This window comes from Colobus angolensis, unplaced genomic scaffold, assembly GCF_000951035.1.
Source record: "Colobus angolensis palliatus isolate OR3802 unplaced genomic scaffold, Cang.pa_1.0 Scaffold248, whole genome shotgun sequence".
NCBI classification, from domain to species: domain Eukaryota; kingdom Metazoa; phylum Chordata; class Mammalia; order Primates; family Cercopithecidae; genus Colobus; species Colobus angolensis.
Genome location: NW_012115688.1, coordinates 2,977,427 through 2,996,369, shown reverse-complemented (window position 1 = coordinate 2,996,369; position 18,943 = coordinate 2,977,427). Strand labels below are relative to the sequence as shown.

The 18,943-nt window shown below is 60.0% G+C and overlaps 2 protein-coding genes across 8 annotated transcripts in view; one reads left to right on the top strand and one right to left on the bottom strand.

Moving 5' to 3' along the window:
• Positions 1–323: 323 nt before the first annotated feature.
• Positions 324–3,480, top strand: LOC105514569 (chymotrypsinogen B). Its single transcript, XM_011946007.1, has 7 exons — positions 324–379; positions 1,238–1,358; positions 1,457–1,535; positions 1,633–1,712; positions 1,944–2,124; positions 2,615–2,748; positions 3,261–3,480. The coding sequence occupies exons 1-7, from the start codon at positions 324–326 to the stop codon at positions 3,420–3,422; spliced, it is 813 nt and encodes a 270-aa protein (XP_011801397.1). The 3' UTR covers positions 3,423–3,480.
• A 3,816-nt stretch (positions 3,481–7,296) lies between these two features.
• Positions 7,297–18,943, bottom strand: part of BCAR1 (breast cancer anti-estrogen resistance 1) — a 39,488-nt gene continuing 27,841 nt past the window's right edge. For 6 of the 7 annotated variants that reach the window (XM_011946010.1, XM_011946012.1, XM_011946008.1 and 3 more), the window contains exons 3-7: positions 15,196–15,357; positions 14,905–15,021; positions 13,064–14,158; positions 12,046–12,135; positions 7,297–8,290 (exon numbers count right to left, since the gene is read on the bottom strand). In XM_011946010.1, the coding sequence (XP_011801400.1) occupies positions 7,778–8,290; positions 12,046–12,135; positions 13,064–14,158; positions 14,905–15,021; positions 15,196–15,357 (1,977 nt within the window). In that variant the 3' untranslated portion in view covers positions 7,297–7,777. Of the gene's footprint in view, positions 8,291–12,045; positions 12,136–13,063; positions 14,159–14,904; positions 15,022–15,195; positions 15,358–16,115; positions 17,087–18,943 lie in introns of those variants that run through there. The other variant, XM_011946015.1, reaches the window with a different exon arrangement.

Sequence of the window (18,943 nt, the reverse complement as noted above, 5' to 3'; positions counted from 1 at the left end):
TAATTATTTGCAGAGCACAAGAGACTCAGCTGAGGCTCAAACCTGGGGCTGCTGGACTCAGTCCCTGGAGGCAGGCCCCTGCCCAAGCCTGGGCCTGGAGGAGAAAGGCCATGGTAAAAGGCCACCTGGGTTAGCCCAGCTCAGCTGAGGCCACAGCTGCTGTCATCCCAGGCTCCCTGGCCAGCCCTGCACTGACACATCCTGCCTGCTCCCAGGGAAGGGAGTGTCACCCCAAGATCTCCAGATAACAGCCGGCACACAGGGCTACAACGGGGACCCACAGACAGGCGTGTCCCCCCCCCCCCCCCGCCGCCAGCGGCACCATGGCTTTCCTCTGGATCCTCTCCTGCTGGGCCCTCCTGGGCACCGCCTTCGGGGAGTGCTGGGCCCCGCGGAGGCTGAAGGGTTGTCTCCACTCACTCCCAGCCCCGAGGCCAGCAAGGGGCAGCAGGGTCCCAGTTCCCAGTTTAGTTGTGCACCACAGTGTGGGCCTGGGCGAGTCACCGGCTCCATCTCTGCCGTGGGCACTGCAAGGCCTGGACCAGGTCATAGCTTCCCTCCCAGGCTCAGCTGCCACCTCGGAGCTCAGGAACTGGGGAGTCCCGCTCCCCTTCCTCACCCCCAGCCGACCTGAGGCTCCCAGGGGAGGAGGTGGGTGTCTGGGGGGCCGCCCTGAGGCCTTCAGGAAACCCGCCAACAGTCAGTGGCCCCAGTACAGGCTTGGGTGGTGAGCGTGTGAGCAGCTGGGGCTTGGCACCGTTCAGTCCAAACCTTTCAGGTGAGCCTCACCCTTTTAAACTCCTGCTTATGGAGCACTTCCCGGGTGCCAGGCACAGAGCTGGCGCTCTGCCTGCTCACTCTTCCAACTCTGTGAGGTCAGAAACGGTGTGATCCCCACTTTGCTGATGGGGACACTGAGTGGCTTGGCTGGGCAGGGAGGGAGCCAGGTTCAAATCCACAGTCTGGCCTCCCCGCCTGAGCGCCGAGACTGCACGCTCCACCTGTGTGGCTTCTCTGAACTGAGGAGGGGTCAACACCCCATTCCTCAGCAGCCCACAGTCCAGTGCATTGGATTCAATTGTACCCGGAGATTCCAGCACTGGGGAGAGGAGAGCCAGGGCCAGCTTCTCAGAGAAGGGGATGTGGGAGCCAGCCTAGATCCCAGAGACTGGAAAAGAGTTGGGAGTGAGAGGAGGCTGGAGCACTGAGACCTAGGTGAGTGGTACCCACCCCTCAGCCCACTCCCGCCCCCAGGCTGCGGGGTCCCCGCCATCCCCCCCGTGCTCAGCGGCCTGTCCAGGATCGTCAATGGGGAGGACGCCGTCCCCGGCTCCTGGCCCTGGCAGGTGTCCCTGCAGGTGAGGGGGCTTCTGCAAGGCAGTGGGCACCCTGGGGAGGGGCCAAGCTGGGGGTGCCGCCAGGTGGGAGTTGCTGACCCTCCCCATCTTCCTCCCAGGACAACACTGGCTTCTGCTTCTGCGGAGGCTCCCTCATCAGCGAGGGCTGGGTGGTCACCGCCACCCACTGCGGGGTCAGGTGAGGACCGGGCAGCCTCGGGCTCTGCTTCCAGCCCTGGTTGGGTGGGAGGGGAGCAGGGCGTGTTCTTTTTTCTCACCCACAACGCTCTGCCCGGGACCTCCGACGTGGTCGTGGTCGGGGAGTTTGACCAGGGCTCTGATGAGGAGAACATCCAGGTCCTGAAGATCGCCAAGGTACCCACGCCCCGTGCAGCAGAAGGCAGGGGCAGCGGGCATGGGGGGAGACCCCTCGGCTGCTTCAGGGACAGGTGCCCAGTGGGGCCGGGTCGGCCTCGTGGTTCCCATTGCGGCCCTGGGGATGGACTGCTCCTTAACGGGCACCAGGGAAGGAGTCTGGGTCCTCGAAGCCTGCAGGTCCTGCCTCCTCCCAGGGCCTCACCCCGGCACTCTGGCCCCCACCCCCAGGTCTTCAGGAACCCCAGCTTCAGCATTCTGACCATGCGCAATGACATCACCCTGCTGAAGTTGGCCACACCCGCCGTCTTCTCCGAGACGGTGTCCGTTGTGTGCCTGCCCAGCGCCGACGATGACTTCCCCGCGGGGACAGTGTGCGTCACCACAGGCTGGGGCAAGACCGAGTACAACGGTGGGGGGCCGCGGGGCTGCCTCTGGGGTCGGGGCCGCCTGGCCGTGGAGTCCCCCGTGACCGTTTGGCTCTAAATTCCAACACGTTCTTAACTGTCCCTTTATTTAAAATCCTCTGAATTTAAAATCCCCCAATGCAAATAAAATCCAGGTCGGATCATGAGGAACCTGCACAGGGGGCTTCTGAGTTTAAAATTCCCCAAATGCAAATAAAATCCAGGTCAGATCACGAGGAGCCTCCACAGAGGGCTTCTGAGCGCACCCGGCCGGGTGAGCCCTGCCCTGGCTGACCTGCCTGGAGTCGCAGTGCGGGCCTCCCACGCGGGCAGGGCCGAGGTCCCCTTTGTCCCACAGGCGCTTCTGAGGCTCCAGGGGCCATACCCAACATCGTGGTGATGGTGCAGGGGAGGGCAGGTGTGTCGGCCCCGGGTCTCTCCCTCCTAAGTGGGCTGGGTGAGCCCAGGGGCCCTGACCCTCCTCCTGTCCTGCAGCCAACAAGATCCCCGACAAGCTGCAGCAGGTGGCCCTGCCCCTCCTGTCCAATGCCGAATGCAAGAAGTTCTGGGGCAGCGAGATCACCGACGAGATGATCTGCGCCGGGGCCAGAGGTGTCTCCTCCTGCAAGGTGAGGCTGGCCCTGCCCAGGCCCTGGCCAGGCGAGTGGGGTGCAGGGGAGGCCCGGGTTCCCCACCCCTTCTGCCCTCATCTACTAACCTTACTCCTTCCTGTGGCAGAGTCACCTTGTTGCAAAATTCCATGGCCAATGTCAGAGCCAATGGCCCTTGGAGTTGTGCAGTGCACAACCTGGGCAGTGGATCCCAGCAGGCCAGCGGGTTCCAGCAGCCCTTCCTCCCTCACAAGGACCCCTTGGCAAGCCCCACCAGGCTCTTCCTCCTATTGGTCAAACCAGCTTTACTAAGCTTCCATTAAAGGGCCCCATTCCGGGGTGGCTCAGGCTTGCAGGGGCATGAACCACACAAGCAGCTGCTGGAGTCTTTCATGACCCAGGCAACAGCACATGCTGAGTCGCTGCTGTGTGTAGGGTCCTGGCCTGGACTCTGGGAACTATGTCCAGTGGCCCCTGGGACCAGTCTGTCTGGGCTGCCAGATCCAAGTCCCCTTCTCCCTCTCCCAAACGGTGACTCCGGCCGCCCCCTGGTCTGCCAGAAGGACAGAGCCTGGACCCTCGTGGGCATTGTGTCCTGGGTCAGTGGCACCTGCTCCACCTCCAGCCCTGGCGTGTACACCCATGTTACCAAGCTCATACCCTGGGTGCAGGCGATCCTGGCTGCGAACTGAGCCCGTGGCTCCCTCAGACCTTGCTCCCCACAGAACTTCAATAAACCCGTGGAGCACACGTCGCTGCTGTCCATCTCCTGTTTTGGGGCCTCCAAAGCCTCACTCCACTCCAGAACTTGGGCCCCCACTGGGCTGGGCTGGGCTAGGCCAGGCATGGGCGGCGTCTGGGAGGACCCTTCCCTAGTCGCCTTTCCCACCACTCAGGCTCCTGCTTCCCGAAGAGTGGCCAGAAACACACAGGCAGATAAAAAGGGGTGCAGAGACAGAGGGGGGATGTGGCTGGTGGGGACCGGGAGGACCTTGGCCCCCATCCTCAGCACCTGCCCCCGGGCAGCAGGGTTCTTGCCACCCACCCTTGCTCCCTTGCTCAGGGCCCAGCAAGAGGGCATGGGCAGTAAGGGGGACGAACTCACTCTGGCCCCACACACCTGCGGTTCCAAGGAATCTTCCCACGGCCACTCCTAGGGCTGCCAGACATGCTGGAGCCAGGAGCGTTATCAACGCAAGGACTGCTGATGACGGGGGTGGTGGCGAGGTGGGCCATGATTGGTGGGCTCAGGGGACAGGATGGGGACCCTCTGACACCCCATGGCCTTTCTCTGGATCGCTGGGCTTCCCTCTCTCTGCAGTGATTCTTGAAAGTTCGAGGCTCAGGCAGGCTGGGAGCCCCAGGTCAAACGCCCATCCCCAGCCCCAAATGTCCAGAAGCAAAAAATCGCACTGTGCCATGTTACACGGGGGCACCACATCCTCCATGGCCAGATCCTCCTCCCCTTCCTCCTCACACTCTGCCAGCTGGCTCCCACCCCTCTGGCCACTACCCCCGCTCCCTCAGCCATGCTTGGGGCATCTGCTTCCTCCCTTCCTTAGCCCCCACACCCTGCAGATTCTGCCTCCCGAGGGTTTCCTGCATCCCACCTCTTGCCCACCCCCCACCCCCAGCCCCTGCACCCTCTGCACTTGGGCAGCCTCCTGGGTTTGTGTGTCCCCAGACCCCACACCCCAATCCACCCCAGTCACTGACTCAGAGCCCACGAGAGCATAGGGCCCCAGGGAGATCCAGCCATCACGTCACAGCACCCAGGGCTTGGAGAGGGACGGACAGTCCCTTGGGTGCACAGCGATCAGGGGAGGGGGTTGAGGGCACTGCAGTGGCACCTAAGGACACCATCAACTGCCAGCTGCCCTGCCCCAACCCCAGGCTGCAGGGTCCCCACCATCCACCCTGACTCAGCATCCTATCCAGGACGCCAATGGGGAGGATACCATCCCCAGCTCCTGGGCCTGGCAGGTGTCCCTGTGGATCAGAGTGGGGTCCTGCCCATGCAGTGGGGGGGACCCTGGGTGGTGGCCAAACTAGAGGTGGGGGGAAGTTTAAAACAAGTTTTATTAATATATACATAGAGACTTGGGTCTCACTATGTGGCCTGACTGGTCTTGAACTCTTGGCCTCAAGTGATCCTCCTGCCTCAGCCTCTCAAAGTGCTAGGATTACACAGCCCTCGCCCCTCAGGTCCCTCCTGCCCTTGTGGGAGTTGCCAGTCCTATCCTCCCAGTGCAAAACTGGCTTCCACTTCTGCGGGGGCTGGGTGGTCACCGCTGCCCACTAGGGGTCAGGTGAGGCCTGAGCTTGAGGAGTTGGGACCCACCAGGTGTCAAGGAATGGCACTCACCCCCTCTTCCCAACCCCAACTACACCCTGCAACCAGCAGGAAAAGGGTCGGAAATGAACTGCAGGCTGGGGAACCAGCACCCCCATTTCCTGGCCACAGGCAGAGCCTGCAGGAGACGCCCACCCCGGGCCGTGCACCCCACCTCCACCGTTGCACATGCTCAGGCCACCCGGATCACAGCTTGGGCAAACCTGGGAGGTCCTGTGCCCTCACTGTGCAGGTGGGAGACTGAGACCCAAGTGAGAAAGGGATGCCCTGAGATCACCATGAGATTCAGTGGCCAAGCGGGGCTCACGCCCACTGGCCACTTCCCAGGCACCCCCACGAGCGCAAGCACCGTCTGCCACCCTCACTTTCCAGAAGAGCCGCCGTGTGGTGGCCGGGGCGTCTGACCTTGGCTCTCACCCGGAGGCCTTCCAGGTGCTAAGGATGGCTAACGCAAGGCCACACAGGCAGGCAGAGGTGGCTCGTGACGCCACCATGGGACAAACCAGCCTCTGGGAGAGGAGGTGAGTGGATACAGGGGCCCCTACCCAGCTGGCCTGGGCCTTACCCTGCACCCTTGGCTGCCAGGGCCCATGGGCACCTGCCTCTCCCAGCTGTCTTTTCCTTCCCAAGTGTTAAAGCGTCTGAAAGCATCCTGACAGGTGTCTTCAATGATCAAGTTTTGCTCATTGTAGAAAAACGTGGAAAGATAATCATTAAAAATCACGTGCCACGGGCTGTTCTCCATCAGTCTCCATAGACTCACCTGTCCAGTCCCATTCCTGTTCCTTCCTCAGTGTACTCCAGGACTCTCCAGTCCTGATGGAGGTCTGGGCTCCCCACTCCTCTCTGCCTCCTTCCCAGGCCTTACAAGGGCCAGGCCTCAGGCTCACAGCTTCCTGAACCAGGCAGGTGAGGCTGCCTGGGGACTTCCTCCTCTCCCCAGCCCCGAGCTGGAAGGTCAGCTCACAGGACGAACCGCGCCCCAGCAGGAATGAAAGCCACTTGCCCCAGCTCCCTCCAGGAATGTGCATGGCAGAGCTGGGGCTGCCACGTGAACCCAGGCCTCAGGGCCCTGGCACAGCCCCTGCACCCATGCTTGCCATTTCTCTGCATCCCTCCCTGGACTCCGCCAGGTCAGCGTCTCCCAGGCCCCGGCACCCAGTTCAGACCTGGTGACACATCCTCTCCCTCCTGCAGGGCAACTCTGGCAGCTCTTGCCTGCCAGGATGGACCCTGGAGGGCATCGTGTCCTGGAGCAGCACCAGCACCTCCCGTTCTCACCGGACGTGGATGCCCACATCATGAAGTTCATGCCTGGGAAGCTGTGGAGGCTGAGACCCTCCCTACCCCACATCTGTGTAAAACACAAAGCCACTGAGAGCAACTGCATACACCTTTACTTCTGTGTCCTCACCAAGGACGGCAGGCCGAGCATGATGTGGCTGAGCTGAGGGGACAGATGCTGTCACGGGGACCCCTCCGTAGAGGTAAGATCAGGAGGGCTTGAGGATCACCCAGTACTACCCCCTTCTTCATACAGATGGGGAAGCCACGGCGCATGTTGACATGCACAATGGTCAGGGCTGGGAGGAGCACCAGGGGTTCTGGGCACCCTGGAGCTTCCATCTGGGCTGCGGGCTGCTGGGTGGGGGAGCCATGGGGGGCACACACTTGCCCAGGGCAAAGGTCTTCTCCAGGCCCCGCCCTCCCAACTTGAAGGCCAGATCCACGTGTAATTCTGAGTGTGCTTCGGGAGTTCCACAGGCTGGGATGCGATTCTTTTAAGCAGAGTTTCTAGATGCAGCCCCTGACGGTGTCCTCGGCTCACAGCAACCTGTCCCCTCCTGCAGCTGCTCCTGCCCCGATCTGCCCTCGCTCCAGACGCCAGTTGTGGGCATGGGCAGGTGCTCGCTGCTGTGGCAGCTCCCTAGGGCTCGAGGGGGCCACGCCCAGGCTATGCCTTCTGGGCCCCAGACCTTGCAGCTCCGACACTGACCCCAACTCCTCTCTTGGGCCCAGGCTCTGCCCTGGCTCCCAGGGCCTCACCCCACCTGCAGGAGGCACCCGGCCTCGGTGTCCCTTGGTTTTTTTCTGGAGACCCACTCCTCCACCCTCCTGGGAGATGCCATGCATGGCACTTGCCCCCGGGTGCCTTCCCTGGAACCGTCACCTGCCCCAGGGTGCTCTCATCTGGCACCCTCAGGCAGCTGCTCTTCATTTTAAAAACTTTATTTAAATGGACTATTAGTCAAATGATTGGAAAACCAATAATGAAAAATAGTTCTAGTTCTTCAGGGTCTTCTCCTGGTAAGGCGGAGGGCACACCGAACTGCACTGGCCCTGTCGGGGGACACGGCACCCTCACGGGGCCAGGCTCAGACCTCGGGGCAGCAAGAGGGTCCTGGAGGCTGCGGGGCCCTCACACTCCAGACCCTGCCTGGTGACCCGCCCTGGGCCGTGGTGCACGCTGGGGAAGGCCACTGGCCAACCCGTGGGCTTCGGCTCCTGGGGAGGCACGGCCCCACACCCTGCCCAGTCATAAATATATACAGATTCCTGGGCATCCAGGGCACCAGGCCCAAGGCAGAGCTGGGGTCCTGTCTCTAAGCCTGTGGCGCAGCGACTCTTGACATGGGAGCCAGGGAGCTGGGACCACCATGCCCCTCCCCTGCCTCCCTCCTGGGGTCACGGCCCTCAGGCGGCTGCCAGCTGGCCTAGGACGCGGCGGAACTGCTGGGTGCTGTGGCCCAGCTCCTTGACCCTCTCCACCATGTCCTGGGCAGCGGAAGGTGATGGGTACTGCAAGGCGGCGGCCTTGGTGGTGGCCACGATGCCACGCAGGAGGTCGCACAGCAGGTTGCTGTAGTGGGTCACCTGGCTGCGCACGTCAGCAGCCTTGGCCTGCCGTGAAAGTGTGTCCCCAATGAACACCAGCTTGTGGGCGCTAAGGATGACGAATTTGCTGTGCGCCACAAAGATCTTGGGTGGCTGGTTGGTGGCCACGGCGGTGAAGAAGGCGTCCACGGCATTGGTCAGTGTGGTCAGGTTGGCCTCACACTGCTCCAGGTAGAAGAGCAGCAGCTGCCGGTCCGAGGGTCCCAGGCCGCCTGTCCGCCCCGGGGCCAGGGGTTGGGCTGGTGTCCAGTTGGCCAAGTCGTGGTCTATGGGCCGCGACACCTCCTGTTCCAGTCGTTCAAATTGCTTCAGCTGGGGCGGGAGGGAAGCAGGAGCAGGGTTAGGCTCTTGGACGAGTCAGAACCACAGGCCAAGACCTGGGCACCCTGGGCTGGGCTTCTCTAAAAGGTCTGCTACTCAGAGCGCACGGGACTGTGGGGAAACGCAGTCTCCTCTCCCGGGGACGGGACCCGGCCCATGGCCAGTCTTCTGGAGGTTGTTCAGTTACCTTTCCACCAATCTCCAAAGATCAGACTCCGTGCCCTGAACAGTTTTGAAATGACAAGATGGACAACAGAAAAGTGGCTGCCTGGGGTCGGGGGGGAGGGGGTCACCGTCCTGGCTTGGGTACTGTCCCACATGACTTGAGACGTGGCACTGGGGAAACTGGCTGAAGGGCACTGGGGATCCCTCGACCCTATCTTTGCAACTTCCTGTGAATCTATAAATATTTCAAAACAGAAAGTTAAAAAAATTTTCTCCTTAGTTCAAAAGTAACATACACATTATAAAAAGATTCAAATATATCAAACAGAAAAAAGGAAGACATCACCTGTAATCCAACGCCCCTAAATAGAACCTCTGCTACCATCACCTTCCAGAACCACACACGAAAGTTAACATTTCCACTCCTGTGCCTAGGAGTCAGCTGAAGGGGACGACGTGTCCTCACTAAGCCGCTCTGGCCCCGGAAATTACCAGCCACACCCAGACTCAGGACAGGTAAGCTCTGTTCCACCCTAGGCGCGAAGCTCCAAGCCACAATGAGCAAAACCAATAGTAAACCTCCCCTCCTAACACTCAGAACCCGGCACTGTCCCCCTTAGGCAGCTATTTGGTGAAATCCTTCATCTCTCTGTTCTCTTAGCCAGTGAGATACATACTCGACTTTTTTTCTTTGAAAAGCTCTGGTGAGGCAGGGTGAGGTGGCCCATGCCTGTGATCTCAGCACTTTGGGAGGCTGAGGCAGGTGAATCACTTGAGTCTGGGAAGTCGAGGCTGCAGTGAGCCGTACAGAGCACAGGCAACAAGCTCTGTGGCTCTTTTATTTTCAAAACTATTTTTATTTTTATAAAGAGGGAGTACTGCTCTGTCACCCAGGCTGAAGTGAAGTGGCACGATCTCAGCTCACTGCAACCTCTGCCTCCTAGTTTCAAGCGATTCTCCTGCCTCAGCTGGGATTACAGGCCTGTGCCACCACCTCCGGCTAATTTTTGTATTTTTGGTAGAGACGGGGTTTCACCATGTTGGCCAGGCTGGTCTCAAACTCCTGACCACAGATGATTCTCCCACCTCTGCCTCCCAAAGTGCTGGGATTACAGGCGTGAGCCACTGTGCCCAGCCCTTTTTATTCTTTGACAACTCTTAATAGTTATGTAATACCCTACTGCACAAATGTCCATACTTTATTAAACCAATACTCTCCTATTAGACACTTTGCAGGTGGAGATTTCAGATTTTTCACCGACACAAAAATGGGGCAATAGATGTTCTCATGAGTAAGTCTCCATGGGCTTGCATTTAACATGGACTTTATGTCCTTGGCTTTGGAATTCTACATCTTTAGAGTTTTTCACATATATTCTTGGCCTTTAATCCAGCTTCTAGCAAGTTATCTAAGTGATTGATCAGATAAGTGCAAAGACTTGTATTCGTCACAGCACTGTTCACAAAACTCTGGGAACAGCCTAAGTGTCCAACAGCAGGGAACTGGTGCAGTGCTGGAGGTACGCACAGGAAGGATACAGCACGTGACCACTTCTGAAAACACAGCGATCCCAGAGTTCTCTCTCTACAGATGGAGATATACACATATATATTGTTGATATTTCAGGAGGTTTTTTTTTTGAGATGGAGTTTCACTCTTTGTTGCCCAGGCTAGAGTGCAGTGGTGTAATCTCGGCTCACCGCAACCTCTGCCTCCTGGGTTCAAGCAATTCTTCTGCCTCAGCCTCCCAAGTAGCTGGGATTACAGGCATGTGCCACTATGCCCGGCTAATTTTTTTGTATTTTTAGTAGAGATGGGGTTTCTCCATGTTGGTCAGGCTGGTCTCGAACTCCTGACTTCAGCTGATCCGCCCGCCTCGACATTCAGGTTTTTAAAACAATTATTAGTTATTTATTTATTTTGAGACAAAGTCTCACCCGTCGCCCAGGCTGGAATGCAGTGGCGCGATCTTGGCTCACTGCAAGCTCCACCTCCTGGGTTCAAATGATTCTATCGCCTCAGCTTCACAAGTAGTTGGGACTACAGGCGCATGCCACCACACCCAGCTAATTTTTGTATTTTTAGTAGAGATGGGGTTCCACCATGTTGGCCAGGCTGGTCTCAAACTCCTGACCTCAAGTGATCTGCCCGCCTTGGCCTCCCAAAGTGCTAGAATTACAGTTGTGAGCCATTAATTTTTATTAATATATAGAGACTTGGGTCTCACTATGTGGCCCGGCTGGTCTCAAACCCTTGGCCTCAAGTGATCCTCCTGCCTCAGCCTCCCAAAGTGTTAAGATTACAGGTGTGACATTTATTATTTTCTTGGGTGTTGTAATAGATTTAACAGGGGGTACAGGTATGGTTTTGTTATATGGGTACACTGTATCCAACAGGTAATTTCTCAGCCCTCAGCCCTCCCACCCGGCCACCGTTCTGAGATGTCAATGTCTGGCCTCTCCTGAGCGTCTCTATGTGCCAGGTACTCCCCGGGCATCTTCCACTCTTCACTGATCCTCACCGAGCTCTCGTGAGACAGCTGCAGCCTCGCCGCTGTGCGTCGTGGGTCTCAGGCCCCCACCTCTGCCACCTCCTTGACGCCCAGAAGGTGGGCGAGGGAGCTTTGACGGGTGATATTTTTATGTTCACTTCGTACTATCCTGTATTTTCACTTTTAAAATTATCTTCATAATCAGAATAAAGCTCCCTTAGTATTTTTTTACATACCTCTTTCCTACCCTCAGGAAATGATTCAAAATATGAAGAAAAGTCTATTAATATGTCAGCATATAAACACAGCAGTGTAATTATAAGGGGCCAGATGTGGTGGCTCACACTGTAATCCCAGCACTTTGGGAGGCCAAGGCAGGTGGATCACTTGAGCCCAGGAGTTTGAGACCAGCCTGGGCAACATGGTGAAACCTTGTCTCTACAAAAAATACAAAAATCAGCTAGGTATGGTGGCAGGCGCCTGTAATCCCAACTACTGGGGAGGCTGAGGCAGGAGAATCACGTGAGCTCAGAAGGTTGAAGCTGCAGTGAGTCGAGATGGCACCACTGTACTCTAGCCTGTGTGACAGAACAAGACTCTGTCTCAAAAAAAAAAAAAACTACTACTAAGGAAGTGTGGGTACAATACAAACATTCAATAGATGCTATGTGGTCTTTGAAGGAATCCACAAAGAATGCTTAACGCCATGGCAGATGCTGGGACAGAAGAGTCGAATGCCCACAGGACACCATCCCGGACATACAGGGAGCAGCTTGGAGGAAGGAGCAAGGCAGGACCAGCCCCGTGCCGAGCCTATGGCAGCTGTGAGGGGTCTATTTTCTGTTCTCACCCCACTCTCTAACTCCCTAAATGTCTCCAACAATTACTCTTGACAACTTTAAAATAAACCAAATGAAAAGATGAAGATGGTCAGGAGGCAGGGGGGTGGTGGGCTGGGCCCAGCTCTGAGAACTACCAGACAACGTGTGGGGAGAAGCTGGGGACCTGGGGTCGGCCCTGCGGGGCAAGAGCTGAGGGCTCAGGGGGTCAGTGGGCAAGGCAGGGCCTTGCTCTGCTCCAGGGCCTCACCTGCTGCAGCTCCAGCTGGCTCTTGCCCTGCCGCGTGATGCTGCCCTTTTCCAGCAGCTCCTTCTGGGTCTTTTCAAACTCCTCCTTCCCCTGGAGGGGAGAGACAGGGGCTGCACTGAGGCCACTTCTCTCCTGAGCCAGAAGAGCAGGCCAGCCCCGTGGGGGCGCAGTGAGCTGAGTGGCCACCAGGTGGTGCCGAGCGCGCCCGCACACGCACACACGCACACACGTACGCACACACAGACACACAAAACAGGCTGGCACATGCAAGGGCAGGGGCAGACGCAGACACACATCCCCCAGGCTGACACGTGGGGACACATACACACACCCTCTCAGGCTGGCCCACGTGGGGACACAGCTCCACATACACATACATAGGGTGGCACATGTAGGGACAGATAAGGTGGCTTCCTAGGAAGCAGCCCTGGCCACCCCTTTCACCGCCTACCAGTCCAGGAAGACACTGGGCATAGGGTTGGCCACCTGCAGAAAGGCCACAAGCTCCACCCTGCCTGCCTAGGCTCCCACACCAGGAATCAAACCCAATCTCTCCCTGTTGGCCTAAAGGCCTGGCCACCTGTTCCCTGCCCCTGGATGCCTCTCTGGCCCAGCTCAGCCTGGAATGTTCCTCACCGGGACTCCCACCCGGCTGGCACCCAGGCCTCTGCTCCAGGGCCTGGCCCGGGAGGAGCAGTCCCAGCCACCTCCTACCACCTCCTGCTGCTCCCCCACCCTCGGAGGACCTTTCTCTGCGTACACATTTCTGCAGATCTGTCTCCCAACACACAACAGTCACTGCTGCTGGTCACCGGAGACACCAGCCCGAGGGACTCAACGAAGGACTCGATGACACGGCCATGCTAGCACGTGGGGCCAATGTGGGGTGAGGAAGGTCAGCGTGAGAGGAGGGTACAGGGCCTTGCCAGGGACCAGGCCCAGCTGGGAACAAATCTCCCCCAAGCACGGGCACCCCGTGTGGCAGAAGAGGAGCCAGGGCTGGGCAGGCGGCACCCACCTGCAGGTGGACGTAGTCATAGTCCTCCATCCAGCCCCCCTCGCTGTTCTCGTACTGCCCATCTGGCGAGTCCTGGGAGGTGAACTTAGGGGGTGAGGGCAGGGGCCGTGACTGGATGCTGCTGGTCTTGTCAGTGGGGTTGGGGTGCAGGGTGCCACCCCCCTCGGGCCCCGGAGCAGGGGCCTTGGTCCGTCTGAAGAGCAGCGAGGCATTGCCGTGCAGGAAGGAGGCCAGCTGCTTGGCGTCCTCGGGCACAGCCCGCGAGCACGCCACCAGCCGGTCCAGGTCCTCAGGGGTGGCTCCAGGGCCTCCCCGGCCAGCATCGAGAGCCTGACCGTGTGCCACCAGCGTCTGGTGCACGTCCTCCATCTTCTGCAGTTGCCGGCTAAGCTTGGCATGCAGGGCGCGGTCAGATGTGTGGGCAGCATTGCTCACGGCGCTGCGGGCAAACTCCAGCAGCTCGTGCACGGCACTCTGGACGGCAGCCACAGCAGCCTGGAGGTCCTGCACCAGCGGCTCCTGTGGCTCAGAGGGGTTACGCCAACTCCCAGTCCCACCGGCGCTGCCTGCCAGGTCCAGAAGGTGGGCAACGGTGGTGCTCACACCCTGCTGCAGCCGTGCCAGGGCCTCCACGGCGACTTCCAGCTCCATGGGTTCCCGGCCCGGCCCCGCCACCTCCAAGGAGGATGCGGACTGGCTGCTACGTGTGCTGCCAGTGCTGGAGGCCGAAAGGCGCTTGCCATCTGCCGGGGCTTCACGTTCAGCTGGGGGAGGCACCGCATAGACACCGCTGTCAACCGCGCCACCATCAGCCACCTCAGGAGGAAGCACCCGTTCACGGGGCACATACAGGGTGCCTGGGCCAGGCCGCCGCAAGCCGGGGGGCACGTCGTAGAGGTCAGGAGCCGGGGGCGGCACATCATACACATCCTCGGCCGGCGGGGAGTCTGGAGGGGGCACGGCCAGGCCCAGTGGGGTGCGGGCGGGGTCAAAGGGCTTGGCCTTGGCGAAGGCAGGGGGCACATCATAGGTCTCCTCACGGAGCAGCGGGCCATCAGGCACATCCTTGCTCACCGACGGAGGAACGTCATAGACCTGGGGAACAAGCGGCGGTCAAGGCTGTCCATCCGTCCACCTGCCCACCCCAGAGGCTGGGGGAGGACCCAGCCACACACATGTACACACACAGGCACACACGCAGCCCCGCCACACATCCTTCACGATTCCCATCCATGACAGCTCTGGGACGAGCCGGCTCTAGAGCCAGGTGACCACCCCGGTACCTGAAGGTGGGAGAGCTTCCTCTCAAGGAATTACACGTGTTAATTCACATAATTGTGTCACCTCAGACTCACTGAAAGGTTAGCTCTCATACTGCCACTGCCACCACCATCCTATCATGATTTCATCACCACCACCACAAGTGAACTTTCCACTCTGCAGCAGGTGTGTGACTGAGCTCTGCGGGTATCATCAGGGGACCAAATTCTGGTTGGCCCCAGACAGTCTTGGTTTGTCCCTGATGCTCCCACATAATTATTAGTCCCCCCTTCACTCTTGGAAGTATCTCAGGTGACATGACAAACCCTGTGGTCACCTTGCAGACACCTCTCAGGAGCTCATGGGGAGGGCCTTGCCACAGGCGGTTCTGCAGATGAAGAAGCTCAGGCTCAGAAGAGAGCTCGGTTTCCTCTTCTGTCAACGATCCAGTGAGGAGCAGAACCCGGGTCTGGAGCCAGTCTCTTCCTGCCACCACCCCAAGCCCCGAAGACACTGGTCAGCACCCCAGTGCACACACCCAGACACCCCACAGTCTCAGCCTGGCCCTGGCATTTGCTCACCGCGTGGTGGCTGGACAGTGGCAGGCCCTTCTCCACGCTGGGGGGCACGTCATACACCTCCAGCAACGGGTCTCGGCCATTGGGACCCTTGACAGCCATGGGGGGCGTGTCATACACCTGGGGGCAGAAACAGTGCAGGGTTAATGGCGCGGGGGAAGGGGAAAGGCAGACACCCCGCAGCACCGCCCCCAGGCCTGGCCAGGGCTGAGAAGATGCAGCTCCTTGCCCAGGGTCAAGCAGAGGCACAGACTCGCCGCCCTGCCCTCCCCCTGCTGCACACCCCACACCTACCTCCTGGCCATACTGGCTGGGAAGCAGCCCCCGAACCGGGGGCACATCATAGATGTCCTGTGACCCCGGGGCCAGCAGATGTCGCGGGATGTCGTACTCGTCCTGCTCCGGCTGGGCGGCCTCATATACATAGCCCTGTCCCACGCGGGTGGGCACCACCACCTGGGGGCAGAGAGCTGACTTCACTGCTGCCCTCGAACCGGCCCTCAGGGAGGCTCCACTCACACCTGGGAGCCACATCCTTTTGGGAGGTAGGCAGGGCACATCAGGTGGAAGGGACGCGGCTCCCCAAGGATGCCAGTTCTTACCCCTCTGCACCCTCTGACCTTCCTCCAGCGGAACACAGTGCTGGGTACAGCAAGAACCCCGGGTTTTATTCAGAGCTGCCCGGTCCTGGGCCAGGACACCACCATCTCTACAGCCTGCTGACCTGGAAGGCTCCACAGACGAGTATGGGTGTGAGCTGATGACGGTGGGGGACACCTGTGGGGTGAGGGGCTGGGGCCCTGGCTCTGGAGGGCACTACCCACAGGCAAGGAACCCCCCGTGACTGGGGCGCCCAGCCCCGCAGGACGAGAGGTCACGTCGGAGGCCTCGGAGCCTGCTGCCCACACCACCTAGCTGTAGCCTCCTCAGAAGGATCGGCCCAGCAGGGGACTGCGTCCAGCCCAGGACCAGACAGAGCCTAGCACCCCCTGCTGCACAGCACAGCATGGGGACACTCTGGACGACAGGAGCAGAGGGGCAAGCTGAGCGTGTGCTGGGGGGCACAGCAGCTGGAACCAAGGCTGCCCCGTCTTGCCGCGCCTGCCCCGGGGGAGCTGCTTGCAGCAGGTAAGATCCCCAGCGACCTGAAAGGATGAGGCTTAGTGGGGGAGGCAGGTCCAGGGCCAGCCCTTCCCTCCCCAGACTCTCTTAACCTGGTCCAGAGCCCGGGGCGGCCAAGGCAGGCAGCACAAGGGCCTGCCCAGGGCCATGCTGCCCCTCACCAGCAATGGCCTGAAGGGGGTAGGGGCCATGCCAGGCAGCCTCGTTCCCCAAAGGCCTCCCTGCCCTGGGGAGGACAAGGCCTCCCTGGTGGGACTCTCCAGCCCCTGGCACACTGCGCCCACACGCCTCCACCACCAGGCTCCCTGTTCAGCTCTCTCCACTGAAAGACCTTTTGTTCCCTCATCAAAGGGGATGTCTGGGACAGGGTTGACTCAGGGCCTCCCTGCACATCCCCCAGGGCAGCAGAGCCAAAGCAGCCTCTCCCTCGGGCCCAGTGCCCCTGAACCCCGAGAGGCCCTCCCAATGCAGGCAGGCAGCCAGCCCTGCTCACTGAGGGTGCTGTGAGGCGGTACAGGGCATGGGGGCGTGAGAGGCGCCCAGGGCCCCTCAGCAGCCCCAGGCCTGGCAGAGCCCCCCGCAGCGCAGCAGAGCTGGGCCCACTGGGTCTCCAGCGCGCCTGGTAGCAGAGCCCCACAGGCTGGGGGCCTCTGCGGGGCCACCCCCCTCCAGTGCGTCTGAGAGTGGATTTGGCGGCTGCCTCTCCAGACTCATCTCCCTCCACGCGCTCCAGACTTGAGTCGCCTCCAGAACTATTTTTAGACGCGGGGACCTGCCAACAGTGGGGCAGGCGGGGCGGAGGGACGTGGCAGGTTGGCTGGGCCTTGAGGCACGGCCTAAGGCTTCTCTAGGCCTCCCAGCCTCCCAAAGGCAGGTGGGGACCCAGCCCCAAGGCTCAGCCAGGAGCCAGCACCAGCAGGAGGGAGGCGTGAGCATCCCCCAAGAGCACCCCGCCGGTGGCCGTCCCAACCTCACGCGGTGAGGCCCAGGGGTGCAGCTGGACCCAGGCCAGCCTCCCTAGGCAAACGGCCGCCTGCCACTCTTGGAGCTGAGTCGGGTGGCAGTAGGCAGCCACAGTGACCAAATGTTTCTGTTAGAAAAACAGAGCAAGGCAGCCACCAGTGGAAAAAGCTCATTAGGCGAATGACACTGCTAATCACAGGCCACCCTGCTACACACCTGAGACCCCACCAGCAGGCCCTGGAGGTCCCCTGGGGGTTAGGGGAACACAGCCAGAGCCCAGGAGGAGGGGACAGAGGCACAGACAGACATAAGACCCACATGGTACCGGGCGCGGTGGCTCAAGCCTGTAATCCCAGCACTTTGGGAGGCCGAGACGGGCGGATCATGAGGTCAGGAGATCGAGACCATCCTGGCTAACACGGTGAAACCCCGTCTCTACCAAAAAAAAAAAACTAGCCGGGCAATGTGGCGGGCGCCTGTAGTCCCAGCTACTCGGGAGGCTGAGGCAGGAGAATGGCGTAAACCCAGGAGGCAGAGCTTGCAGTGAGCTGAGATCCGGCCACTGCACTCCAGCCTGGGTGACAGAGCGAGACTCCGTCTCAAAAAAAAAAAAAAAAAAAGACCCACATGGTCTCTGACACACACGCCTCATACAAGCAGAGAAAACACAACACAGGCCAACTGCCAGGTGCACGCACAGAACCCAAGCAACACCAGGGCCAGGGTGCTGCCCCTCTCCTCCCCTAGGATCAGGCATCAAGCAGGGGGACGACTGAACTCAGGAATACATCCCAGACTCCCGGTCAGGGTCCAAGAGGCAGGCATCAGGTCGGAAGAAGGGGACAAGGTGGGCCCCCACCCTGGAGCTCAGTGGCTGGTCTCTCCCTTCTGCAAAATGGGTGTCACCCCTGACCTGGGCTGGCTCCTGGCTCTGGCATCCCCAGGTCCCCATTCAGGAGCCTCGTTTCCTCCTCGGGAAATGGAGCACCACAGGAGCGCTGTGACCACAGCCACCGGGACACACCCAAGTGTGAGGGGCTCACCCGACCTGGGTCATGGTGGCCTGAGGGGCCAGCACCACAGCCCGCTCCCCTCCCTCCCCAGCTCCAGGCCCCCTGGCTTGAGGTCCCAGCACATGGGGGCCTGGGGCAAGATGAAGCTTCTAGGGCGAGGAGGGTGAAACTCAGGCCCAAAAGGACTGCGTGCACACCCGACCCCACGCCACGCCTGTCTCCTTGGGCACTGACCAGGGTCATGACCTGAGTGACCTCCCACAGATGCCTTCCCCCGGGGAGTCCCACCTGCCCATGAAAGAGCCTATGCCCTCAGATTCCTACAGCCCACACCCGGCCCAAAGAGTCTCGATGCCGGTGTGGCCCTCACTTCTCCCCCAGCCATATGGGCCACCAGGCTCCCACCTCAGCACCCACTGGACCCTGCCCCAGGCCCCAGGGGTCTGACGCTCCTGGCCACTACCCTTGTCACTCACCCTCTTGGCTTCCTGAGAGCCAGTGTCCATCCCGCCTACATGCCGTCCTGGCAAGGGCTCCTTGTCAGCCCAGCCAACCACTACCCTGGAACTGGGAGACTCAGTTTCCCAGGCATTTGAGGGGCAGGCCTGAGGCTTAAAGGGGAGGATATGGAGGTTCGGACACAGATGTCCCGCAGCCAGGTGTTACTGCCGTGCCACTGTACTGAAGACACGAGCAACTGGAAACTGCCCAGGGCCCGTCCCAGCAGAGGGGGCAACCCAGCGAAGTCCAAGGCGGCTCAGGGAGAAGCTTTAAGAATGCAACAAAATTGTTTTGATATCTAATGTTGGATTTTCAACTTTGAAATGCAAAACTACATGTACAAATCTGTGAAACACAGGGCAGATGCTAGACAAAATATGCCAGAATTTCCCAGTGATTACCTCGATTGGAAAATTTCATCTCCAGACTTTTCCATACATTAT